The sequence below is a fragment of the Urocitellus parryii genome, chromosome 11, assembly GCF_045843805.1.
Source record: "Urocitellus parryii isolate mUroPar1 chromosome 11, mUroPar1.hap1, whole genome shotgun sequence".
Taxonomy (NCBI): Eukaryota; Metazoa; Chordata; class Mammalia; order Rodentia; family Sciuridae; genus Urocitellus; species Urocitellus parryii.
This window is the reverse complement of record NC_135541.1, coordinates 37,798,509-37,825,806: the sequence shown is the minus strand read 5'-3', so window position 1 is coordinate 37,825,806 and position 27,298 is coordinate 37,798,509. Positions and strand designations below refer to the sequence as shown.

Below are 27,298 nucleotides of genomic sequence, written 5' to 3'. Positions count from 1 at the left end.
GCTCTGTTCCTTTGATCCATCTTGGCACCAATTCCACTGTCTTATTCCTATAGCTTTGTGATGATGAGTCTAGAAATAAGATAAGGTTGGTCCTACAGCGTTGTTCTTTTTCTAAATTATTCTGGATATTTTATGTCTTTTGTATTTCTGTATAAGTTTTGCTATCAGCTTGTCAGTCTGCAGGTATTTGTTTTGGGCAGTGCTGGAGATCAGACCAAGGGCCTCCCTAGGCAACACCCCCGGCTCCAGCTGATCAACTTTTACAGAAAGGTCACTGAGGTTTTGATTAGCATTGCATGAAATCCATAGATTAATTTGGGGAAAACAGCTTAACACCCATATCAAATATTGTGACCCATGAATGTGGTATCTCTCCCTTTCTGTCTTCTTTAATGTCCCCACAGTGATAATTGCTTTGCTTTTCGTGTACAGACTTTGTTATCTCTTTTGCCAAAATTCAGAATAAGTGTTTCATAGTTTTTCATGCCATATAAGTTGTATTTTAAATTTCCAACTTTTTGTTGTGTGTTGCTATATATGAAAACAGTTTGGGTAGATTGATCTTATTTGTTGTAATCTTACAAAAATGACTTCTCAGACCTCAAGGCTTTTTGGAAGATTCAGGAGGACTTTACAGAGCTGATGTTGCTGTTCGTGAATAAAGATGGTCTGACTTCTTCCAGGACTGCTGTCTGACACGGTTGAGAAAGCAACTGCTCTCTGTAAGACACCCTGTGAAGGAAGCATTGGGAATATATTTTATTGCTATGTGAGTTTTGTGGCTCAGTCCGGGGTCCCAGCCTCCTCTCCTCTAGGAACAACCTCCGCCCCCATCCCATCCAACCCTCACTGACAAAAAACAGTGAGGGAAGAAGCTCGGAATGTTGTCACCAGCCCCCACAGACACAGCTTTGGGCTAAACCAGGGTGCGCACAGGGGGCACCTCTGGGAGAGAAGCAGGTGGTCCCCAGTGGGTGGACATTGCCTGAAGGTCAGCAGTCTCCTCCTGGCATGAAGCCCTGTTGAGTTTTCAGAAGCATCCAGGGATGGAGATGGAGTGCTTCTGGAGGGAGCCCGGGGCAGCCATAAGATATATGCCACACTCTCCCACCTCCTTTTAGACTTTAAAGAGCAGGAACGAGCACTCTGGCTTTAGAATAGAAAGGGCTTTAGGGTTCACCCACATCCCCTCCTGGGGTCGTTCTGCTGTGCGGTTCCCATATTTCTGTCACTGGTTGATTGGCATTTTTCAGGACAATCGATCTCTTGTAACAAAAGATAACTGGCCCTTGCTGTCCCAAAAGACATTGGGATATGGCTCCAGTGAAGGAGATCCCTCCATACCTCTCCCTTCTCCCAGGCATTCTCGTGTACCCTTTCTCTAAGACCCCCGATCCCACTCCCATCCTCTCACCCACCATCTGTCTTCAGGCTTTGGGCCCTCCAGTCACCATAGCTGTTCTTCCCACGTGGCTTTAAGGAGTTGGATTTGAATTATAATCCATAGTTGGAGGGCACCTGCCCTTTGTAAAAGGTGTGATCCTTTCCCTTTAAAAAGACAGAGAAAGACATAATGTAGTAATCCCTTGGAAGGGAGTAGGCCCCCCATCCCTAGAGGGGCACCCCAAGAAATGAATAGGTCCCTGTCTGTTGTTCTTCCCCGAGATCCCACACTGGATGAGGGGCCAAAATCGATGACCTTGAGACCTGTACCAATGAAAGGATCTGATCCTCAGGAGGTCCCTCCACCTTGCACCTATTGGGCTTATCAGAGCACCCAGGTCTGTTTGTAAAGACTTCAAATTTAAATAACCAAAAAAAAAAGAAACCAACTTCAAATTAAAAAATTCATAGCACCTGAAAGAACATCTAGGCCAACCCTGAGAGGGAGACCAAGAAGAGGGAATTTGCCTGAGGTCACCTGCAGATCAGAGGGAAGGTCAGAATCCAGGCCCAGGGCTCCTGACCTCAGTCCCACATTCCTTTTTCTGCTTAGATTCTGTCCTGGGAGTGAACCTCTGAGGACTCTGGTCCCTTTCCCATGAGCCAATAGGAAGATGGCATTCCCACAGGAACCCCTGGCTGTGTGTCAAAGAGCATCCCGAGTGAGCCTTACACACCTATGTCCCTGTTTATTATCTGTCTTCCCCATCTAGAGGCGAACTCTGTGAAGGCAGGTGGTGGATTCTTCCTTGGTATTTTTCCCCTTTGCCTAGATCATCACCTGATGCTTAGTAAGTGCTCCACAAATATTTACCAAAGGAAAGAAGTGAGAAGGAGAGAAGGAGGGTTCACTGGGGTAAAGGGGGCCTTTCCTGCTATCCAGTGGGTCTCCATCTCTTTGTCTCTTCACTCCCCCCTGCCCATCCCCACGTCCCCTGGCCTGGCCCATAACTCCCCTTCTCTCTATTTCTCCCCACTCCATTCTCCACCCAATAATGCCACAGAGTAAACTTATTAAAGCACAGTATTACTTCTCATTAAAATCCTTCTGAATGGGAGAAAATATTTGCAAAACACATATCTAAGACAGGACAAGTGTCCTGAATCTATAAAGAACTCTCAAAGCTTAGTACAATCAAGCAACCCAATTTTTAAAATGTGCACAAGATTTTAAAACACTTGAACAAAGAAGAGACGGAGAAGTGCATGAAAAGATGTTCAACATCTTGTCGTTGGAGAAATGCAAATTTAAACCATAATGAAGCACATTATTAGAATGGTTAAAATTAGAAAAAAAAAACCTATCAATACCAAGTGATGACAAGATGCAGAGCAATTAAAACCTTCAGACATTGCTGGTACAAATACAAGACAGTACAGCCATTTCAAAATAGTTTGGCAGTTTCTCACAAAGCTAGATATACACTTACCAAATGACCTAGAAATCCTACTCTGAGATATTTGCCAAAGAGAAACAAAAACATGTCTACATAAGGACCTGTACCTAGCTATTTATTATTGTATCAACTTTATTAAAAATTGCCCAAGCTGGAAACACTGCAAATTCCCCTCTACTTGAGAGCATATAAATAAACCGTGGCATATCCATTCATTGGACTCTAACTCAGCATGGAAAATATAAGCTACTGACACATACAACCTGGGCGAATCTCAAGAGCATCATGTAAAATGAAAGGAAAAGACACAAATGTCTACATATGGATGATTCCACTTACATGACACTCTGAAAAAGGCAAAAATCTCTGGATATTAATCATGCTAATAGTTGCCAGGGGCTGGGATAGGAGTAGGTTGACCACAGACATCACAAGGGAACTTTCTTCCATGTGGTAGTGACATGGCTCTATGCATTTGTCAAAATTTATAGAATTGTAGACCTTAAAAGGATGAATTTTATTGTATGTAAGTTATACTACTATAAATTTGACTTTTTAAAAAATCCCATGGCTTCCCACAAAATATGCAGGATGAAGCCCAGGCAGCTTACCTTACATTCAGGGTCAGACCTAACCAACCTCTCCTGCCTTCCTCTCCACTCTAGCCCTTCACACCCTCCACACAGCATTTATAAGGAACCGGGGAGTGTGTTCCAACACATCCTGAGCTTTTTTGCTTCCTTTCCTTTCCTCATGCTCTTCTCTCTGTTCTAAATGTTTTCCTTCTCCCTGGAAGAAGTGAACCCTTTCAGAAAGAAAGCTTGGAGCCAACTAGACCAGGGACCAACCCTGTTCTGCTATTGTACTAAACAGAGATCAAAAATGGTGCAGCCTGTATGTCTCCTGGCACCAGAGTGTCCTTGGCAATGTGACTTCGCAGCTGCTGCCACTGAGAGGTAGAGACTATTTCCCTTTCTCTGGAATCTGGGCTGGCCTTATAACTTGCTTTGGCCAACAGAATGTAGAAGAAGTAATGACGTGGCATTCTGAGCCTAGGCTGCAGAAGGCCTTGCATACTTCCTACCAAGCCTGGCCTCTTCCATGAGAACAAGCCTGGGCTACCCTCTGGAGGATGGGAGTCCACATGGAAGTCTAGGTGTTCCATCCAAGACCATCCCAGACCCCCAACTGACTCATAGGTCCATGAACAATAACAAATAGCTATTGTTCTGAGCCACTGAGTTTTGGGCTGGTTTATGATGCAGCAATAGCTCATTGATACAGTTAGTAACTCACTATAGCTCTGGGAAAGTCACTCAGTCTCCTCATCAACATAACAGAATAACACATACCTCATGGTGCTTTGTGAGGCCCACAAGAGAAGATGTACATATTGTCAAGTTCAGTGCCTGGCGCACAGTTAGTCTTTGATCAGTGGTTATTATTGTTTTTCCAAGTCCAGCTCTTACCCAGTTTTTGAGGGCCAGCTCATATGCTGCTTCTTCTAAGCCACCCTCCCTGAATCTCCAGCTGCACGTAGTCTATCCCTTCTCTGAACTCCCCTAGTACTTTCTCCATTCCTCTCCAGTACATTCCATCCTCAACTCTGAGTCATTCGGAAACATGGTCATGGCCTGAAACACAGGTGTCTGGTCCAGACATAGACTCCAATCAGAGAAAGATTAAATGATTTTTGCAATCGAGGGACAGAAAGTCTGTTTTCCTGTCTCCAGGGCAGTGGCTGCTTCTACCACACAAACATCCCTGCTTTCAAGTGCAAACCCAAAGTGCCTCCTTGCACATCCTTGGCACTCAACAAATGTGTCTCAAATTGAAACAGCTAAAGAGAGTGGTGTTTGCTCTCCTTAGGGAGCATTGAAAATGTGTAAGAGTTTTGGGGCTGTCACAAAGACTTGAAGCCACCAAAATGCAGGCACCAGGAACTCCTACCTCCTGCCCGTGGGTAGCAGAGTTTGGCTAACTAGGAAGAAGTGACCTCCCTATTCCTTGCTGAGGGGTGCTGGCTAGAGAGAAGGGGCTGGTAGCAAGTCTTATTTCTTAACAGACAGTGGCCTGGGGGCAAGCTTTATTATTCCCATTCTACAACTAGGAAAAGAGAGACTTACTTAGTAGCCCAGGGTTATTATGCGCTAGAAGATGGCAAAGCCAGGACTGGAACCTGCATTTTGAACCTGAAGCCCATGAATGTGTCAGAGTTCTAACAGGCCAGCCTGGGTAGGAAGAACAGGCTGATCTGAGTGGGCGTCCCTGGATAGAGCAGAGTCCAGGCTGCCTGCTGGGTCCCTGGTATCAATGCTGAGCTCTACGGAGGAACAGGTGTGCCTTGGGAAGTCAGGTGACTTGTCCAGTGTTACAGGGCTTGAAGTCAACAGAACCCCATTCAACTCCCCAAATTCTTTTTTTAGGGTCTATCATTATGTTTTATAATCCCCTGAGGGTTCCCTACCTGTAATTCAGACTCAGTGAGGCAAAAGGCAAGTCATACTCTGTCATGGTTTGAATATTAAATGTCTCCCAAAGGCCAGGTGCTAAGTGCTTGATCACCAGTCTGTGGGGCTATTGGGGAGGCGTGGGGTGGAACCTTCAGGAGGTGGAGCCTAGTGGAAGGACCTTAGGTCACGGCGGGAGTGGACCCTGAAGGGGATATTGACATGCTGCTTGCTCAGCCTTGCTCTCTCTCTCTCTCTCTCTCTCTCCTTCCTAGCCACCATGAGGTGAGCAGTTCTGCACTGCCACATGCTCCCCATCATAATGGACCCCCCTCACCACAGGCCCAAAAAACCACAGAGCCAACTGATCGTAGACTGAAACTATGACTCAAAATAAACCTTTCCTCCTTTTAAGTTGATTTTCTCAAAGCTTTTTGTTTGTTTTGTTTTTTTGTGGTGCTGGGGATTGAACCCAGGGCCTTGTGCATGCAAGGCAAGCACTCTACCCACTGAGATATATCCCCAGCCCAAGTTGATTTTCTCTGGTATTTTTTGTCAGAGTAACAGGAAGCTGACTAACACACCCTAATGTTGCATATCCCAAGTGGCCCTGTCCAAAGACACCTTCTGTGTCAACTGCAGTTTGATTTGCAGGTATGTGTTGGCAAAGAGTCCAGATTCCTACATCCAGACGGCTGATCCCACCCGACTAATCCATCTTTCTTCATTCTTCCACACCCCTTCCCATGCCCACCCCCAGCTATTCAGCCATCCCTCAACGGGCCAAGTTTGCTCACCCCTCCATGCCCACAGGGGCAGCCTGCAGCATCTTCCATCTCTCCACCTCCTTTCCAGGCAGAGTGGGCATTTGTCTCTCTGTACTCCACACTCCCATCATGCACCTGATGCTAAATCAATCACTTCCCTTTGCCCCACTTGCCTGTGACCTTCGAAGGACAAGGACCCCTGCCCCTAGCAGTGTTTACTAAATTTAACTGAATTATCAACCTTTCTGTCTCCCCCTGCCCCCATCCGAAGCCACCATTTCTCCTGGTGTTGAGAGATCACCCCTCCAACCCATGCAAGGAGTGTGTTCCTCCACCTCAAGATGCAACCTTCCACTCCCTTGCCCATCAGCTCAAATCTCCACCTCCATCCACTCTCACAAGAAATACAGAAAGGAAGGTGGAAGAAAAGGAAAGGAGGGAGAAGCGGAGGGAGGGAGGGAGGGAGGAAAGAAATGAGGGAGAAGCGGAGGGAGGGAGGGAGGGAGGAAAGAAGCGAGGGAAGAAATATGGCCTTCTCTGCACTCCACCCTCCCTTGAAGCTAAAGCCCTATCTTTTAGTTGTCTCTATGGCAACCACCTGGCTTCTGTGCTGCATAGTAATTGTATAGTGGGAGTTGAGGGGAGGAGGAGGGGCACTCTGCAGGTTGAGCTTCCTAAGAGTCCCCCTTCCTACCCAGACTTCCAAATTTCTCACCAAAACAGCATGCACAAATGTCCAGGTAGAAAAAGGAAAGTGACCGGGTGAGGGCAGGTGGGATGAGGACAGGGAGATGGGTCAGGATGGAAGCCAACTCTGCCTCAGCCTTCCTGGGTTCAAAAAGCCTTTCCCCCTGGTCTCATCTTCCAGAAAGCTTAGGGGAAAGAGAGGGGTAGGTGTTGTGGCCACCAGGAGACTAGTTCTGTGTCCCACCTGCCCTCATTCCTCCTCTTGTGCGTTTCCTGTAACTATGGGGAGGGGAGGAGTGTATTTCCCCATGAAGTTGGGAGCCACTCTGGGGCAGAGCTGCTGTCTCCTCTACAGTGTCCCAGGAGCCAGCATGGTGCCTGACATAAGAAAGGCGCATTCTATTTTGAGGAATGTACACACCAGTGCCACATACTGACAGTGACTTGGATAGTGATGTTCTCTCTCTAAACTTCAGTTGTCCCAACTAAGAAACATTAAAATTAATACCTATCCTTTAAAGTTACTGCATAGAATACATGCATACAAAACCACTACATGTTGGGGATGTGGCTCTGTGGTTGAATGCTTGCCTAGCATGTGTGAGGCCCTGGGTTCAATCCCAGGTTCTGCAAAAGTAAATAGACTAAAAGTGATTTTTCAAAAATCACTACATATACACTCCAAGAATATCAGAATATATTATTATTACAGAGAATGAACATGGATCTCATTTTCAGACTTTGAGATAAAGAATATGGATTTTAGATTGAAATACTAAAAAGCCAGTCTGCATGCTGATGTATTTAGGAAATGTGCTGATGTCTTCCATTTGTTTTGAAATTTTTCAAAAATAAAAGATCTTTAATTGATGAATAGAGTGCTGGGAATGTACCTGTCTAGCAGGAGCAAGGCCACAGGTTCAGTCACCAGTACTGCAAACAAATAAACAAACAAAGAGATCGGTAGAAGGACAGATAGAAAGATATGTCATAAAGCAGGAAGAGTAAAATGTGCTGGGCGTGGTAGTGCATGCTGTAATCCCAGCAGCTCTGGAGTCTGAGACAGGAGAATCGTGAGTTCAAAGCCAGCATCAGCAACATAGCAAGGCCCTAACCAGTTCATCAGGACCCTGTCCTCTAAATAAAATATAAAAAGGGGGGGCTGGAAATGTAGCTCAGTGGTTAAGGACCCCTGGGTTCAATCCCTGGTACAAGAGAAAGAGAAAGAAAGAGAGAAAGGGAGAAAAGAGAGAAAGAGAGAGAGAAAGGGAGAAAGAAAAATGTTAATAATATAATCTAAGAAAGGTTATGCAGGTATACACTATATAATCCTTTCAAGTCTTTTGTGTTTGAAATTTTTCATGATAAAACATCAGACCAAAGATTTTTTTTTAAGGAAAAACAACCTTCTGCCAAATCAAACTGGAAGTTTCTTATGTGCTCCTTTCAGGGTTATCCAGACCCTGTCCCACTGCATTAACGAATGCACTGACACATCATCTAACAGATATTCATTGAGTTCCTTCTATGACTGCTAGAAAGACACTGGAGCTGGAGAAAAGAGAAGTTTTTTGTTTAGTAGGGACCAAAGGCATGTGAAGAATAATTCCAGAATTATGGAAAAGTGCTCCAACCTGAGGATGTATAAAGTGAGCTTAGAATAAAGAGCCAGGGGAAGCTTCATATTTAAGCAGAGGCCTGGTGGATAAACAATAGTTTTCCAAATAGTCACCAAAGGAAGGTTGTTTCAAGTACAGATCAGAGTGTGGCCAATGGCCCGATGAGATAGAAGAGCCAGGGAGTGGTGCAGAGCATGGTCAGGAGCAGGCTCTCCTGTCCTGTGGCCAGAGAGTGGGCAAGCTAGTATTAAGAGGACCTGGCTGAAAGATCCAGAAGGTCCAGAGAGGTGACCAGATGGAACACTTGGTCTACTGGAATATTCAGGAAAAGTAATAACCCTTAGCGATTAAGAATGTAGAATTGAAAATTTCAATGAGTGAATAAGAGAATATTTTCACTCACCTAAAAACAATCACCAGCTCAGATGTGCCTAAGAATGAAGCACTGAGCACCTTTGGCAAATGAATCAGTCCTTGAAACAGTGTATAAGGGACTCCTTCACACCGTGCCACCACTTATCTTCTGGGCCTCTTGGCTCAGTCCTAACTCAGGAGCCCAAGTGGGGTCAGGGGTTGGTAGAAATGAGGAACTTGAGCCCCAGGGAGCATCATTCAGCAGCCTGACAATCTGACACCCACCAGACCTATTGATTAGCTCCTGCTCAGAGCATTCACAAGCCTCGATTATGCTTTACTGTGTCCCTGCTGGGCACAATTTATTCCCCTTTCACAGATGGGAAACTGGGGACTGAAAAACAAAGGATGACTCTTGGCTGGAGATGAGTCTATCTCAAGAACTCTTGTCCTCCTCTTTCTGTTTGCATTTTTTCCTTGATTTTAAAGATAATAAATATTTATTCTGAAAAAAAAATCCAACAATTCAGAAATAAACAAGGTAGAATGTGAAAGAACCTGGTAACCCTCCCATCCAGAGGTAATCATGATCAACAGTTTGGAGTTTATCTTCCATGTTATGATCTCTCTGCTCATGCATTTTTAAATAGTATCATTATTTTTTTAACTACTCTTAGTTATATACTCTTTCAGATGATGTTCATAATCAATTTATCCAGTTCCCCTCTGCCAAGCTCTTTGGGATTTGATTTTAAAGGCATTAAATGTGTAATCCAAAGGAAATAATGTTTTCCCAATATCAAGTCTTTCTTTCCATGAAAATGATATTCTCCTTAGTTATCCAGGCTTCTTTAACATCCTTTAGTAAAGGTTTATATTTTTCTTCATATGTGCCTTAAACGGACCTTTTTAAGTTTATTCCAATGCATTTTATCATTTGTTTTGCTAATGAGAATGGAACTCTCTTTTTCTCTCAATTCAGTTTTCTATTCACTGTGCCTGTGGCATAGGAGGGAACTATTCATTCATACATTTCACTGCTCTTGCCTTCTAAGCTTTACAGCTTTAAAATTAACTGTCTTAGAATTTTTTAGCAAACACACATATCATTACAAACTGCAATAATTTTTGCTCTTCCCTCCCAATATTTATATTTCTTATTTATTTTTCTTGTCTTACTGCATTTGTTAGAACCTCCAAAGCAATGCTGAATAATAGTGATATAAGAATCCATGTCTTATTTATGACTTCAGGAAGAAGTGTCTAGTTATATTCAATGGGTTCCTCCTTCTCTTTCAAAGCCCTCCCTCCTCCCTCAGGATTTTTAAATGCCCCCCTCCATTTCTCCCTCTATTAAAAAATCTCTAACTTTTCCTCGGGTCTTTGACAACAAGAATAAGTTAAACTGCCAGGCACGGTGGCACACGCCTGTAATCCTAGCCTCTTGGGAGGCTGAGGCAGGAGGATTGAGAGTTCAAAGCCAGCCTCAGCAAAAGAGAGGTGCTTAACAACTCAGTGAGACTCTGTCTCTAAATAAAATACAAAATAGGGCTGGGGATGTGGCCCAGTGGTCAAGTGCCCCTGAGTTCAATACCTGGTACCAAAAAAAAAAAAAAAAAAAAGAGTTAAACCACTGCAATTTCTTTCCTGAATAATGTGCATTTCCAGCATCTATAAAGAACTTACCCCTGGAGAAAAAGGTACACTCATACACTGCTGGTAGGACTGCAAATTGGTGCAGCCAATATGGAAAGCAGTATGGAGATTTCTTGGAAAATTGGGAATGGAACCATCATTTAACCCAGCTATCCCTCTCGGTCTATACCCAAAGGACTTAAAAACAGCATACTACAGGGACACAGCCACATCAATGTTTATAGCAGCACAATTCACAATAGCTAAACTGTGGAACCAACCTAGATGCCCTTCAATAGATGAATGGATACAAAAAATGTGGTATATATAAACACAATGGAATATTACTCAGCAATCAAAGAGAATATAATCATGGCATTTGCAGGTAAATGGTTGGAGTTAGAAAAGATAATGCGAAGTGAAGTTAGCCAATCCCAAAAAAACAAATGCCAAATGTTTTCTCTGATATAAGGAGGCTGATTCGTAGCGGGATGGGGAGGGGGAGCATGGGAGGAATAGATGAACTCTAGATAGGCAGAGGGGTGGATGAGGAAGGGAGGGGGCATGGGGTTAGAAATGATGGAGGAATGTGATGGATATTATTATCCAAAGTACATATATGAAGACATGAATTGGTGTGAATATACTTTATATACAACCAGAGATATGAAAAATTGTGCTCTATATGTGTAATAAGAATCATAATACATTCTGCTGTCACATATAAATAAAAAAAAATTTAAAAAAGAACTTACCCCTTACACAAATAAATAAAACACAAAATTCTGCCAAAGCATCAGCTGCTAAGGGGAGAGTTAGCTGCATTTGCAACATCCCTACAAAGAGAATCCACGGGACAGAGCACATTCTCACGATCATCTCATCTAATCCTCATAACAGAGTCTGCAGAGTAGCTATGACCATCTTTTTTCAGAAACAGTCTGTTTGAGAGGTCACAGAGTTAAGTGGCAGATGGAATTCTAAGCCAAGTTGTAAAGGAGAGACTCTCAGATGCCTGAGTGTGAGAATAGTGGTGATGGAGAATTTTAGTCCCAAGGGGGAAGAAGACAGAGGCCCCAGTGGGACACAGCATCCTTCCCTTCCTTAGAGTCCTTTGCAAAGCAAATGCTATGTCACCTAGAGCTTTGCTGAAACAGTGGCTGGGAAGGGGTGGCTGTGGACAGCTGGGCATGGCCTCTTCCTGGCTCCCCCAAATCTTCACACAGGCACTGGTGTGTGGGAAGGACAGACACTGCCCTGGAAAGGAAGGACTGGATTCTAGTCGCTGCTCTCTCTGTCGCCAAGTGTGACAGGGCAAGTGGCTCCCCTTGTTCCCTTCTCTGGTGTTGGTTCAACATCCATAAAATAAGGCTAACCACCTCGGCTGGGAAGGGGGAAAGATCCTTTTGCACACTAACAGTGTTTCTTATGAATTACCATCAAGCAAGGCAGGTGAATGTACACATTGATCTCTGTTCCCTCTTGCAACCCACTAAAAGATGTACAAAGGGATTTAAATAAAATAGATGACAGAGGAAGAGAGAGGAGATATCAGGGGACAAGGACATAAACATGCTTTGGGGAAGGATCAGCAGACCTGAGAAGACCGCAGAGAAGACAACAAGAAGCTGGTACTCCTGCTACAAAACCCAGAGCTGGCCTAGGCACTGGAGGCACCAGAGAGCAAGCTACACACGACCCCACCAATCCCTCGCCCTCTCTCAGGGACTGGAGGGTTAGTGCGTGGAGAGGTGCCCTGTGGCCTAGTGGAACTAGGCAGATGGGCACAAGCAGGAATAGAGGGGTGAGGGGAGGTGCACAGACGGCAGGAGGCCACCCAACCCTTCCCAGGCACCAGCAACCACACCTACCCCGACCCAGGATGGAGAAGTCTTTTCTAGTGGAACCAAATAGATCCAGAGAAAAGCCCTAAAAACATTAGAGTGAATGACCAGATCCCCAGCCAGGCTCCTGGTATTGTTAAGGTGCTGTCCTCTGACACTTGAACCAATGATGGAGGAAAAGGAACTTAGAGGAACAGGACCCAATGCAGGGAGCAGGACACACTGTGTACATGACACAGAACTGGGTGTTATTAAAAGAAAGAAAAAAAAGAGCAACCCACAAGAGCAAAAGATCTCCTGGAAATTAAAAAAAATATATATGAGAGTCAAAATTTTAAAAGGCAAGAAGAGTAGGGTTGGAAAACAAAGACAAGGAAATTTTACTAGAAAGAAGTAGAACAGAATAGGCAGAGATGGAAAATGAGAAGCCGGGCCTGGTGGCACACACCTGTAATTTCAGCAGCTCGGGAGGCTGAGACAGAAGGATCTCAAGTTCAAAACTGGCTTCAGCAATTTAGCAAAACCCAGTCCCCAAATAAAAAGGATGGGAATGTGGCTCAGTGGTTAAGTAGGGAAGGTGCTGAGTTTCCAGATGGAGGACACCACTAAATACACAGCACAGTGGGTGAAAGCCGACCACACCGAGTCACATCACCATGGAATTCCAGAACTCAAGAGAAGGCCCTGGAAACTTCTAGAGAGGAGAAATGCAAGTCACAGAAAGCCAGAATGGCATCAGCCTTCTCCACAGCCATGCTGAAAATCAGGAATCAGGGAGTGAAGCCTTCAAAATCCCAGTTTAGGATTTTATTTTCATCCAAATTATAGATCAGCTGTTGGGAGTGGGAAAAATAAAGAACACTTTCAGGCATGCAGTCTGTCAAAAGAAAATCCTACCTTCCAAAGTTCTTTCTCAGGAACCCTCTGAAATAAGAGAGTGAATCAAGAAAGAGGAAGGCACAGGATTACTTTGATAAAAATAAAAGATTTTTTGAAATTGCACTCAACAGCTGTTCTTTTTTTTTTTCCCCTGAGCAATCTGGTCCCCAGGATCTGGTCCCTGAGCCTCACAATTTCTAGAAAACAAAACGCTGAATTCTAAAGTGCATGTTTATTCACATTTGAACATTTCTGAAATTGAGATTATATTGCAAAGGATGGCCTCTTAGGCAAACACAACACTTTTAATATTTACAAGCTCCTTTCTATTTTCCACAGCATTTCATGTACCTTTTCTTTCTTAGGTTTCACAACATCTTCCTGAAATGAGTTTTAACAACCCCTTTGTGAGCGCCAGGGAATTAAGACTCCGTGCCGTGGAGTTATCCAGGGCTGTGTGGGTCAGGGGTAGAGGATTTAGTGTTGAGTGGGTATCTTTTCCTTACCAAAAGTTTTAGATCATCATCTCATTTGAGCCTCCTCAGCCACCTGCTCATTTGACAGTTGAAGGAAACGAGGCTCAAAGGAGTTAAGCAACACGCCCCAACTCACACAGCCAGTAGTTGGCATGTAGGTGGTCACGATCTGAAGGTGATGGTCTCTGACTGCCTCTGTGTTTGGCTGGCTTTAGGGGGAAGCAGTCATGATCCATGGGAACCAAGCATGACCCCCAGTCCATCCCAGGGTCAACCGTCCCCCTCCCCTCCCTCCCCTTGCCCCTCTCTCCTGCAGCTCCAGCTGCACTCACTGCATGATCCTGTCCCGGTTCAGATCTGAGAGGTAGCGCTTGGGTTCACCCATGTACAGGGACCGGTATCGCTGCCGTGTGTCCTTGTTCTCCAACCGCGTGGTATTGAGGTAGCGGCCCACCCCTACTGGGTTCTGTGCCAGGGAGAAGACGGCAGGACATTAGCAAGCCTGCCTCAGACACGTGATCTCAGGCCTCCTCCTTTCCCCTCCGACCCTGCCTACCCCAGCTGTTATGAGTTGGATCACGCCCCCCAGAAAAGATATGCTGAAGTCCTAACCCCAGTACCTTGGAATGTGACCTTTATGGGAATAGAGTGGTTTCAGATATAAAGGGCTAAGATCATTGGCATAGGGTGGGACCCTGATCCAAGGTGTCGGCCACCCTCAGAGGCAGAGATTAGAGAGTTGCATTCACAAGGTAGGAAACACTGCCAGGAGCTACAAAGAGGCAAAGAAGGACCCTCCCTTACAGGTATCAGAGGGAGCGTGTTCCTGCTGACACTTGATCTAGGTCATCTAGCCTCCACAGCTGCTCTTTCTGAGAGCTCATTTCTGGTTGTGAAGCATGTCTGCAGTGCTCTGTCCTGCAGTCCTAGGAAGCGCATCCACCATCCCACCCAGATATCTGCCTACAGAGGTTCAGGCAGGAGACGAAATTTGCCAGGGTGACACAGCAAAGCAGAATAAAGGCAGAACAGGAATCCAGCCATCCACAGGCAGCAGTGCTGAGGGGAGACATGCAGACCCAGCGTCTAGACCAGTGTCCAGTGGACTGCCTCCCACAGGACCACAGGAGAGGTCTACTCAGGAACACAGGCTCCCTGCTGGGGGTCCTGTCCCATCACTGAAACCCATCACATGTCAGCCCTTCCTACTTCAGATGTTGACCTTGAGGTGGCAGTGTGGTCATTTGGCTCCAGTCTAAACATTTTAATTGGGGGACCCCAAAAGCTCAGGTTGGGGAGTACAGGATAGGGAGGGGTGGAACCATAAGAAGGTGAATAAATTATAAGTAAGATGTGCCCAGGGAGACCAATGACCTTAAAAACAGTCATTCAGGGGCTGGGGATGTGGCTTATCGGTAGAGCGCTTGCCTAGCATGTGCGAGACCATAGGTCAGATTCTCAGCACCACATAAAAATAAATAAAATAAAGGTATTGTGTCCAACTACAACCGAAAAATAAAATATTAAAAAACAAAAACAGTCGTTCAAAGTCAGGCAGAACTCCCCTGTGCTACTGGAGTCAGGACAGGGCTACCCGAAGGGGACAGAATGCACAGGAGACCCTGGGGTGCACAGAATGTGCTCTTGAATGCTCTGGGGGTTGGTCATAGGACAGGAATCCAGCCAACCACAGGCTGGTCACAGGGCGAAGGCATTCTTTGGAGTTGTTCACTTAGGATTCCTGTGTGTTTCTGTGCAATCATTAGTTGCCAATAAAAGGTACACTTAAAAACTGAAGGGAGGGAGGGAGGAACAGAATGAGGTCAGGCCTTTGACCATGTGTGTACATGTACATGAAGGAGGCATGTGCAAAGCCCAAGAACTGGCCTTTTTTACAAGAACACTGCAAGCTTATAGGTTCCATCACACACATGGGGAGGGCTGCCTCTGGGGACAAGGAAGAGAATAGGGTCAAGCTGGGGGGACTTGCTGACCCAGGGATGAAAAATGGGCCAACTCCAGCAGCTGCCCCTGAGGCCACAAGACAAATACAAAGAGAAAATGAAAAAATCGTTTCCCTGGGAATGGGCCAGGGTGGTCTGAGATGGCTTAGCTGGCTGCTTCTCAAACTGTAGTCCCTGGAACAACTTCATCACCGTCATCTGAAAACTTGTTATCAATGCCAATGCTTGGGCCCTACCAGGCCTGCGGTGTCAGCCACCTCGGTCCTAACAAGCCTGCGATGGTGCTGCTACCTGGAGTTAGCCAAAGCCTGGGGAGAAGGAAGACCGTGGGAGGGAGGGAGAGAGAGATGGCTTCCAGCTCCATCTGAGGATCAGTGCTCAGGGGCAAGGAGGGTTCAAGGCTGCCTATAGAGGCAGGGGGGTTCCCTGCCTGTCACACATATCCGCCACCCCAGGCCTACTCACCCAGCTTCCCAAAACTATCTGGTTGGTCTTTACACCTGAACGCTTAGAGGCCAGGAGGAATGGCGGCCGGTTGACGTGTTTGATCTCCGTCTCTTGAGGAAGCCATGAACCAGGGCCAGATGTGTTCTAGGGGGAAGAAATGAAGGCCAAGCATTGAAGAGGCCCTGGCAGTACCCAGCCAGGGCAGGTGGGGGCTCCTGGCAGCAGTCTTACCTGCTCAGCAATGCTGAGCCTTGAGTCAAGGACAGGGGACACGAGGGGACCCTGTAGTGCCCTCATGACCCATGCATCCCACTTTAACCACCCCCAGCCTGACATCTCTTCTCAGGTTCCTGAGAGGCCTCATGGTTGGGCAGGGTCCAGAGAGATACTCCAGACAGCAGCCTGGGGAGAGACAGCACACAGGCCCTGGAGCGGGGTGCCAGTCCAGCTCATTCCCACCCTCCTGAGGGAGTCCGGCAAATCCCTTCCAGCAAATCCCTTCCCAGGTCTGGGCCTCGGTTTCCTTTTATGAAACACAAATGCTGACCCCTGGGGGTGTGGTGGAAAATGGCCAGCAGGCCTTCAGAAGCTGCCTGTGCCTTGTTTTCCTCTGCCCATTCCACTCCAGGTCCATGCCCTTCTAGACAGACCCAGCCTGGGGGCCTGAAGAAAGCCCAGGGCCTATGCAGAGCACTGACTGTCCCCCCCTTCAAGTCCCCTACCCCAGAGAACACTGCCTTGAACTAGGCTGAAACTGCTAGTCCCTGGATGGAGCAGGTGGGCAGACCTCTGAAGGTGGACCCCTTACAATCTGCCAGATCCAGTCTCCCCTTGCCCTCTCTCCAGCTCTGGAGGGCCAGTGGGGGAGGGCAGGGTGGATATCAACACTGGCTGAGCATGACCAGGGAACCAGGCACGGCAGGCTCTAAGCTTCTAGAAAAATCTAATGCTCACAGCCGCCTCTCTGTCCTCAGAGGGCAGGTATATAATGAGGCTGGCAGAAGAAGAAAAGTGTAAGGCCAGGATTGGAAACCAGTGGGTCTGTCCCTAAAAATGAGCTTCTCGGGGCTGGGGTTATGGCTCAGCAGTAGAGCGCTTGCTTTGCATGTGCAAGGCCCTGGGTTCGATCCTGAGCATCACATAAAAATAAATTTAAAAAAAAGTTATTGTGTACAACTATAAAAAAAATATAAATTTTTTTTTTTTTAAAAATGAGCTTCTCCCCGCCACAAACAAGCCACCTCACCCCACCTCCCCAGCCCATAAGGGAGCTGCCTTTGGACACTGACTAGTTTTCGGGGGCACTGGCTAAGGGTGGACCAGTAAATCCTCTCTGGAGGGGTTTTCGGGTCGCGGGGAATTTCTGAAAAAACTCCATGCTTCTTATTGTGACGTGAGTTAAGTTCATCCACGAAGCTCTTGTAATTCATCAGTTCCCTGGGCCTTTTTTTCTGAGAGAGAGAGAGAGAGAGAGAGAGAGAGAGAGAGAGAGATGTTATTGCAGAAAAGTCAAGAGCTCACCCTCTTCTTGTCCCTCACTCACCAGTAATCCAAGGTGTCATTCACTACTCCACTGGGACATCCCTGGGTCAAGCTATGCAAGGGCCAGGCCAGCCCCAAGGCCCACTATGGCCCCAGGTTGGGGTGGGGTCAGTCTTTTGCACCCTCCACCTCTGGGTTACACCCTGAGACCCAGCTTGCCTTTATCCATTCTTTCTTTCTCTGATTTATTGGACGTATATTGAGGCAGGCACTGGTCTAGGCAGGAACCATATTTTGAATATATAAAAACCAGTGTAACTGGCAGAGAGCAGAGAATTTTTAGGGCCACAAAACTATGCTGTAGGATATGAAAACAGTGGATACAGTCATGTGTGTCAAAACCCACAAAAAGAATACCACCAAGAGTGAGCCATCTTGCAAACTTTAGGCTTGGTTGACAAAGGTGTATCACTGTAGGTCCACTGATCATAACAAATGGACCACTCTGGCGCAGGATCTTGACAGGGGTGGGAGAGGCAGAAGATCCATAGGAACTCTACTTGCCACTCAATTTTGCTGTGAACCTAAAATTGCTCTAAAAAGTAAAGTCTATGAGGACAGAACAAACAAGCACAGGCAGGGTGGCCTGGCACCTGCCAATCAGAGTCGACTGGCTGCAGCATCAGCAGAGGGTCCCGGAAGCCCCTGTGGCAGGATGTGGTTTCCATGACTGGTCAGTGAAGGTCTGAGGGATTCCAGGGGAGCAGGCAGGTCTCAGGGCAGAGGCTCTTAACCAAGTGGCCCAGGCGTATTTCCACATTAACCACCACTTTTCTAGCTCTGACACCCTCTTCATGTGCTAACACTCCAAAATTTCTTTCCTAGTCATGGATGGTTGTTTCTCTTTCGTTAGGATATGGACTCCCCAGGGCTGGCCTCCCACACCTAGACTGATAGTAGACAGGGGGTGAACATGCAGTGGAGGCTGTGTGAACAGGTAGGTGGACAATGACTCAGTCCCAACTGCTGTGAGCACCAGGAAAGCAGAGCCCAGTGAGCTGTGGAATCCCGTGACAGGATCGTGATGAGGGCAGGAAAGGTAGCGGCAAGCTGGAATACTACCCCAGCTTCCCCTCCTGCCTGTCAGTTCTCTGCCTCATTAGCAGAGCACTGGCACTAGCCCAGCCCCTGTGCTGGGTCTGTGAAGCCTGGGAAATGCTTCTGAAATAGTGGGACACCCACACTTGTGTCTTCAAGAGCCCTGCAGGCCCCACAGCTAGTCACCCACACAACCCTGACATCATGGGTCACCTGAGCCCCAGTGCAGCACCTGCTGGTGCAGAGAAGAGAACTGGCCACAGGAACAGACAGTCTACCCAGAGTCCAACTCCAGCTCTGCTGTGTGGCCAGCCTCAGTCTCCTCATTTAATACAGGAGCCATGTCCCTCCCTGGCTCTGGGGGTGAAGGGAGCAGGGTGTGGGAAGGGCACTGGGCAGCAGTCCTAGGATAGGCGAGTAAGGGCTGTCATCTGCTGGGGAAGGAACCCTATGAGCTACCCACCTGCACAGAGTAATGTCCAAAAGGCGGGGGCTTGCTTCGGTCACCAGAGAAAATGTCATAGGGGCCGCGGGTGCCAGTAGATCGTGCTAGGTAGGTTTCGATGCCAGTTTTGAAGGAGTAGGTGCCAGGTCCTAAACCACTCCCCTAGAGCACAGCATTGTGACAGTGTCTGGTGGGGAGCCATGGGGGTAGGCCCTCTCAGGCCCTCAGTTTCCCCATCAACCCTGGGAACCCCCTCCAGAACCACGTGAAAGAGCCTGGCCAGGCTGGGGGTACCTGAGGAGCCTCAGGTGGTGACTTGTTTGACATCCTGCACATGAGGCCCTCGGAATGGGACCGGTTCCAGGCATTCTCCTCCAGCCGAGTGTATGGGTTGCCCTTCTCCCCATAATTCCCGGGGCCTGGATAATAGTTCTGTGGGACACAAAGTGGGGACATACAGGCCACCAGTCCTGCTCTCATTGTTGGTGCATCTGAGGAAAAAGCTTGTAAGATCTCCACCCCCACATGGGGAACAGGATTTTCAGGCTGCCCGAGTGTCCCCACCCCCAACGCATACCACATCACCCATGAGCCTCCACAGCTCACGCCTCCACCTCTAAGTCTGTCTTCGTCACGAGGACCCGCTGTCCTGTCCAAGGCCTGCCTTACCATTTGCTTTCTACATGCCATGCTTCAGCCAGCGCTGCTCCTTGCTGCAGCCTGAGCACATGACATTCTGCCAAACCTCCCTGCCCTGGCTCGCTTGTGCCTCCCGCCACCTCAAATGCCTGTCCTGCTCTCTTCACCTTGGGAAATTCTACTAATCCTGCAAAGCCAGCTGGAACATCATCTCTCCAGAGAATGAAGGCTTCCGTCCCCTGTCACCCCAGGGAGTTGCCTGCTTTGTGGTCTCAGCAGTTTCGTCCTTGGCACCCACACCTGCGTGAATGGCTTTCTCACTGTGTGGTGAACAGTGCCGGGGAACAGAAACAACTGGAGTCCTGGTTCAGATCCGGGCACAGCTGCTTCCTAGCTGAATGAGCTCAGGCTTCCTGAGCTTCACGGTGCATATTGATAACAAGGGGATGGCAATACCTTCCCTCCAGGGTAATAACTACCAAGTTCAATAAGGTCTGAAAGTTCCCTGAACAGTGCCTGGCACATAGTGAGCACCCACACATAAGCAGGGCAGAGTGACTGACAGTCCTGGGGGGCAGGAGGAGTTAAGAACTGTGACTGGAATGACCATCTGGGGCCTGGACTGCCAGGGTCAAAGGGTGGCCCTTTGTGGGGAGAATCTACCTGCAGTGTAGGGGATGGGTGGGCATCCTTAGGTAAAAACCTGGCAGGACTTTTGCAGCCAGTCTGCACCTTTTAGCCACGTGGGGTCACTGCTGCTCCACAGATGGTTCAGCCCTGTCTACCTCTGGGTCCTGGAAGCTGGCCCTGGGGAAGCCAGGCTGGGCAGAGACATCAGGGACTTGGGGAGCTCAAGCCACTGTGGGCATCAGATTGTTTGTCCCCAGAAGAATGAGACTATACCTTGCCTCCCTCCAAAGCTCAGGTGCCCTGGTGTGTTCTAGAGAAAATCCCTAAGGGTAGGAAGGAAGCTGGGCCCCTAAATTGTGTGCTAGATATATCGAAAGCCTTAGTATCTTGGTCCTGGTGGCAACCTGATGAGATCATGTCGACACCATCCACAGTTAACAGAAAGGGACCCTGAGTCTCAGAGAAGCAAGCCACATGTCCAGATTCCTCCCACATACAGAAACAGGCAGCATGAGGGCTCCGGCTCTAAGACCCTGTCCTTCCTGAGCCCGTACTGTTTGCCTGGCACTGGGATGGGGGGGGCAGAGTGCACTACAAGTCCTGGGGGGGAGGGCCTGACCCAGGAGGTTCATGGATGGAGCTAAGCTCGGTGTTGGGTTTGTCAGCATAATCTCATTTCTTCCATAAGATCTTCAAGTTTAGAAGTTTTATATCACATTGGGCTGGTGTGAAAGCCTGATTTTTAACTAGAATGCGATGCTGTCAGAGCTTTTAGGACCCAGGCAGGATTAATTGGAGAAGAGAGTTGAGGAATGAATGGTCACTAATAAGAAATATGTGTAATATATATAAATATATGTAATTTACATTATATATGTATTTACATAACATAAAAATTTTAAAATTTATGTGTGTGTGTGTGTGTGTGTGTGTATAAATAAAATCTGGAGCTTGAAGAATGAGAAGGATCCCCAAAGAAAGGTATGGGAGAAGGTGGGAAGTTCCCCCAAGCAGAAGGAGCAAACACAGATTCTCCAGTGCTGGAGACACTCTCAGACTTGACCCCCAACTTCTCTGCTATCAGCTGGGTTGTACCCCACAGAGACTCTCTCCTGGACAGAAAAGGAACAAAATCCAAGAACTAAGGGAACCAAGCCACTGGGCTTTGTTTATATGATGGACACCTTGGATTCCAATTCTGCTACTGTCACCTAGTAGCTCTGTGACCTTTGAATGGTTTGATCACTCACCCTCTCTACTCCAGTTTTGTCACCTGTGAACACAATAGTGGTGCCTCCTTCATAGGGCTGTTGTGAGGATTAAATTAATTAGTACATGGCAAGTGCTGGCGGGTATCAGCTATTATTATTTGGATTGGAAGGCAGTGACTCACTTCAAAGGCCTCCAGGCACTCTGCTCTCTGGGGTGGGGTGGGGAGCTTCTGCACCTGGAAATGTATCCATTTGCTCTCTGTCCACTGGTCTAATTTGCCAAGCGTGCTGGCACCCGGGGCCTTAGCCTCTGCTGTTCCCACTATCTGGAATGTTCTAACACAGATATCATAAGTCTCTATTGCTCATGCCCTGCAAGTTATGCTCAAATGGCACTTCCTCCCAGAGGCCTTTCCTCACTGTGTTCTGTAAACTGCCCTGCTGGCACTCTCTAGCTCTTCCCTGTGTCATTTGTCCTCTTAGCCCCAATTAAACATGTACTTCCTTCTTTGAACTATTGTTTTTACCACTAGGATGTTTGCTCTACGAGGGCAGGAAGCTTGTCTTTGTTGTTGTTGTTGTTGTTATTATTATTATAATTGGTGTAGTTGGACACAATGCCTTTATTTATTTATTTTTATGTGGTGCTGAGGATTGAACCCAGGGCCTCACACATGCTAGGCAAACGCTCTACCGCTGAGCTACAACCCCAGCCCCTTATCTTGGTTATTTCCAGATCCCCAAGGCCTAAGACAGCACTTAGTAGGCACTTACTGGTGATCTCCTGGTTGGCTGACTGGATACATAAATGGATGAATTCATTGAGCACCTAATATATGCTGGGTTCTTTTCTTGGAACCTAAAAATGAACCAGACCCATCCCTGCTGAAATCGTGACAGCCAGTGGGCTGAAGATTGAGGCACAGGGAAGCAGAGGGTCTGTGGAGACCCAGGGGAGAGTCTGGCCAAGCCTGGGGAAGAGACAGGTACAAGGAAGGGCATTTCCAGAACCACCCAGGCTACATGGTCTGCCACAGACCGCATGGTGGGGTGGAAGGACTCCTCTGCAGACAGCCAAAAGGAGCTCAGAACACGTACCCCAATGAGACCACGGAAGCGGATCTCCCCAGAGCTAAGCAGCCCCCGCTTGCTGCCTGGCTTCTGCTGCAACTGTTGTAAGAAGTCTTTGAAGTTGTAAGAGCCAGGCCCCAGCTTTTGCTCCTGCGCCAAAAGAAGGAAATGAGAGGAAAACTATAAACTAGGGAATGTCCACACAGGAAGGAGCCCAAGGGATGGTGTTGCTCCCTCAAGAATGAGCTCTGCCTGGCCCTGCTTCAAGCTATGCTTGGAGCAGCCATAATAAATCAGGAGACATGCCCCAGCGGGCACGGTGCAAAGCCCTCACCTGCAACTTCCTCTCTCTCACAACGGTCTGGTACCGGAAGTGGGGCAGCTGGGTCAGCCGGATGGCTTGCTGGGCCAGAGCCCAGCCTGTGTCCACCTCCTTCTTCAGCTTCTTTTTGCTGAAGCAGGTCTCCTTGGAGCTATAGGTTCCTGGTCCTATGTGGGACTGAGAGGGAGTGTGGTCAGAGTGGGATAGTCACATCCACCCGGGCCAACCCCAGAGCAAGTCCTCCCCAAGCTGCCCTGGACCTGTGATTGGGCCAGAGTAACAATCTGGCCCAATCACAGGTAAGTTATCTCCCAGTAGTAAGCCTGGCACCCAGAGGTTGGCCCTCAAGGACCTCTCACGACCTCCTCCGTCACTGGCCTTTTTCCATGGAGGGAGGTATACAGTGAGTCCTTGAGAGCCTGCCGCTGGACAGAACAGGAGCTAGGAAAGGAAGCCAGGTCACCTGTGGCCCCCAGCATGCGGTTTCACCTACCGTCCTGCATTTATCAAACACATCAGAAGCCTGACTCAGAGGGGGATGTGACACAGCTGACACAGCTCAGCTGCCACCAGGGTGGGCCTCTCAGAGGAGCAATGGCCAGACCACGTGGGAGGCGGTAGGGAGGCAGTGCCCACTCACCACTTCCACAGAATGATGCGTGGAGTACGGGGTCTCTGTGAAGGTGCTGTATTTCTTCTGGTTGGGATAAACAGCAGACACATCAAATCTAGGAGGGACAGAGGCCCAGTAAGAACCCAAAGCCTGGCACCTGGCCCTGACCTGGGTGGTCCTCAGGATGGGAGGAATTGGCTTCCTAGAGAAGGTGACTTTGGAACCAGTCCATGAAGAACAGTTGTAGTGGCTTTGACCATCAGGGGTACTGCTCCACTCGAACCATCCCACCCACACCCACCCTCTTGCTCCTTCTTCCAGCTTGGTGTTTCTCCAAAACCCTTAGCACTCCCCAACATATCTATCCCCTACCACACCACACACACACACACACACACACACACACACACACATTCCCACAAGAATGCAAACTCCTTAAGTGTACAGTTTACTGTTTTGCTCACTGCTGTAGCCACAGATCCTAGGATTGTGCAGGGCACATAGTAGGCCAGGCCTGTGGCCTTTCTAAACCTTGCAGAGAAGTTGCAGTGGTCATGTTTTTCAAGAACTTACTAAGGAAGTGGAAAAGAAAGAACAAAGGAAAGGAAAAGAAGCAAAGCTTAGGATGGTGACAGCTTGAAAGAAGCTTAGGAAGGGAACAGCCTGGGCCCGGAGGTGCTGCAGATGTGCAGGGGGGTGGGGAAGGCCAGCCCCCAGTGCCCGCCTCTCCTGGGCTCTAGACCACCCGGGGGCCTCTGCCCCTCCCTCCCAGGGAGAGTGGCTGCCACGGGCCCCTCGGGCTGCCTGGGACATAGGTACCAGCGCAGGATGCGGGTGGGCCCCACCTGTGGCTCTGCACCCCGAAGGGCGCCCCTTGGAACCACTTGGCCGCATACATGGCGCTGGCGTGGCCGGGGCCGCGAGTCCTGCGGGCGCCTGGCTTCCACTGCTGGCAGCGCCCCCCGCCACTGCTGGGCGGGCTGGCGGCCGCCACCGCTGCCACGGCAACCCGGCCTTGTGATCCGCGGAGCCCCGGCCGCGTCGGTGCCCGCGTGGCGCCCTGCCGAGGAGCCCGTGCCGCCTCCTGGTGGTTTCATTTTGAGTTTTTCGACACCCCCTGGCCACAGCACCGTCCTAGGCCCCTGCAGATATAGGAGACCCAGCTGGTGTTGAAAGAGGGTGGCCGCCCCTGGGTGGGGCTTTAGAGTCACCCGCTGAGGAACTGTTTCTGATTTCTGCAGGGCTCCTTCAGGACCGGCGCGAACGTTCAGAGTGCCGCCTGTAGTTGACCCCTGCCGACAGGACCCTGAATCCCGCCAGAGGGCAGACGAGGGCAAAGTGCACCCCGTCTTCCCCAAGTGGGGGAGGAAAGGAGGAGAAGGGACAGTCAGGGAGGGCGGGGTAAGGCTGGACCGACAAGCGGAGGGATGCAGGGATGCTAGGTGATAAGGTACCTCCGGACACCCTGACAACCACTCTGGGCAGACACTGTGCAGAGTGCCCGGGACGAAAGTGTGGTCCCTGCCCTGAGTCTAGTGGGGAAAACAACGACCACCCAGTATGGTCAGGCCAAAGAGAGAGGAAGGCCTCAGATCCAACCTGTGGGTTGACAGGTCAGGGAAGGCTTTTGGAGAAAGTTCCAAACTTCACAATATTGAAGCATGTTTGACTTGTCAGTCCACAAAAAGAGTTGAAGGTGTGTCTACCCACAACAGGCACAGGTAAACCCTCTCTTCCTTTCTCCTACCTCACCTCCCACCTGTGTCCCTGGTTGTGCTAAGAGATTGTCTATTATCTTCTCCATAGTCACCTTTGAACCTCCCAAGGGCCTTAGGCAAGGACTTGGCAGAGATGTACACCCCATTCCAGGGTGACAAAAACAAAGCCCAAGAGAGGTAGGATGTGCATGCACCAGGTCCTGCATCCAGTCCCTGGCAAAATAAACGAGAGGCACAGTAGGTCTCCTTCCAGGCCCAAGCTGGTATTTAAATAAAGGTGGCCCTCAAGCACAGCCCACAGATGGACATTTGAGCTCCAGGCCTGGTGGGCACATGGCCACAGCTGGTAGAACTGCACTGCTAGGCTGATAGTTAGAGGCAACAGGCCTCAGGAATACACCCAAAACTGAGTTACCTGGGCTCAGCCTTTGCTCCTCCCCAGCAGTAGAACTTTAGGTAAGACACTTCCTTCTCTGTATTTCTGCATTCTTATCTGCAAAATGAAGCTGATAAATCTGTCTCTACAGGCTGCTATGAAAAATAAGTGACCTAATTTAGGTAACACTCCCAGTATACTGCAGGAGCTCAATAAGGTCATTCCCAGTTCTTGGAAAGAGATCTTGCAGAAGCCTCCATCTAACAGACAGACTATCTCATCCACTCCTGGCACAGTTCACATCACACAGTAAATGCTCAATAAATATCTGTTGAGTGACAAGTGAATGGATAAATGAACGTAGTCCAACTTCCCAAAGCACACAAATCCTCAGCAACTGACTGCTTCCTAGCTGGTGGCTTTAGGTAAAGTACCCTCACCAAGCTTCAATTTCTTCACCTGGGCAGGGACACAGGGCTGGCGCTTCCTGGAGCTGTTTGGAGGTGTCCAGGAGGTGTGTACACTGTCAAGCCCTGTGCACTGAGGACCTTCCACCAGCTGGGGTCTGTTCACATGTGCTCACAGAGGCACAGACCTGCCCGCAGAGGCGCTGCAGCTTCTCTTTGGGCCTGATCCCTGTGGTTCAGGGACTCATGGAGTGGTGACAGAAGAGGAAAGCCAAGGTGCACTGGGCTGGGAGTCCCCCTGCCAGGCAAGCCAGAACAGACAGGTTGAGTCAGCTCTTCAGCAAGACGGCCTGCTGGAGGCAACCCCCTGCATCCCCAGCACAGCAACTTCCCTATCCAACAACTAACTCATTCCCTCCTGTAGGCACTATTCTAACATCACCCGACTCTTACTGTACAGAAAAGGAAACTAAAGCTCAAACCGAGAATAAATTGTCCTGGTCATATCTGGTCAATTATATACGTCACATAGCGGACATGGGTCTCTAGGACATTTGAGAGCTTCCTGGCTGCAAGGCTTAACCACCCAGACCTGGGAGCCCTGTGTCCTGTCACTGGATGTAACCCAGCCTTCCAGGCAGGACTGAGGGTTCTGAGTGGGCTTTGACTGCTGCCTTTGGTCCTCATTTCCTATCACCTCTTCCCCAGGTTCTATGAGGTACAGCCACTGGGGCTGTTCTGTCCCTAGGACACACAAGGCACAAGAGGAACCTCTGACATTTTCAAACGTTTTCTGCTTCTAAAAACACACACAACTAACCTCCTTCTCCTCCCAACTCCTACTCATCATCTCAAAGTCAGATCAAAAGCTGAGCCCACCCATCAGGATGGTTATTAGAAAAAGAAATAGAACAAGACACATGTGGGCAAGGATGTTGAGAAATTGGAACTTTTGTGCATTGCTGGGGTGGAGAAAACAAAAGATGCAGCTGCTTTGAAAACCAGCATGGGATACTCTCAAATAATTAAACATAGAATTACCATATGATCCAGCAATTCCATTTCTAGGTATATACCCAGAAGAATTAAAGGCAGGAACCCAAATGTCTATTTGTATAATACACCTCTGTTCAAAGCAGCATTGACCACAATAACCATAAGGTAGAAGCAACTCAAGTGTATACCAACAGATGAATGGCTCAACAAAGTGTGTCATATACAGACAATGGACTATTACTCAGCCTTGAAAAGGAAGGAAATTCTGACTCATGCATTATGCTAAGTGATCTAAGCCAAACAAAAAAGAACAAATATTGTACAATTC

The 27,298-nt window shown here is 48.3% G+C and overlaps 1 protein-coding gene across 1 annotated transcript; it reads right to left on the bottom strand.

The window, feature by feature from the left end:
* Positions 1 to 1,475: 1,475 nt before the first annotated feature.
* Cimap2 (ciliary microtubule associated protein 2) lies at positions 1,476 to 24,371 on the bottom strand. Its single transcript, XM_026381868.2, has 10 exons — positions 24,319 to 24,371; positions 23,501 to 23,588; positions 22,873 to 23,037; positions 22,566 to 22,688; positions 19,282 to 19,419; positions 19,006 to 19,149; positions 17,252 to 17,413; positions 15,981 to 16,106; positions 13,884 to 14,017; positions 1,476 to 1,548 (listed from the first exon to the last, which is right to left on the bottom strand). Exons 1-10 carry the CDS (start codon positions 24,369 to 24,371, stop codon positions 1,476 to 1,478), a joined length of 1,206 nt encoding a protein of 401 aa, XP_026237653.2.
* Positions 24,372 to 27,298: the final 2,927 nt, after the last annotated feature.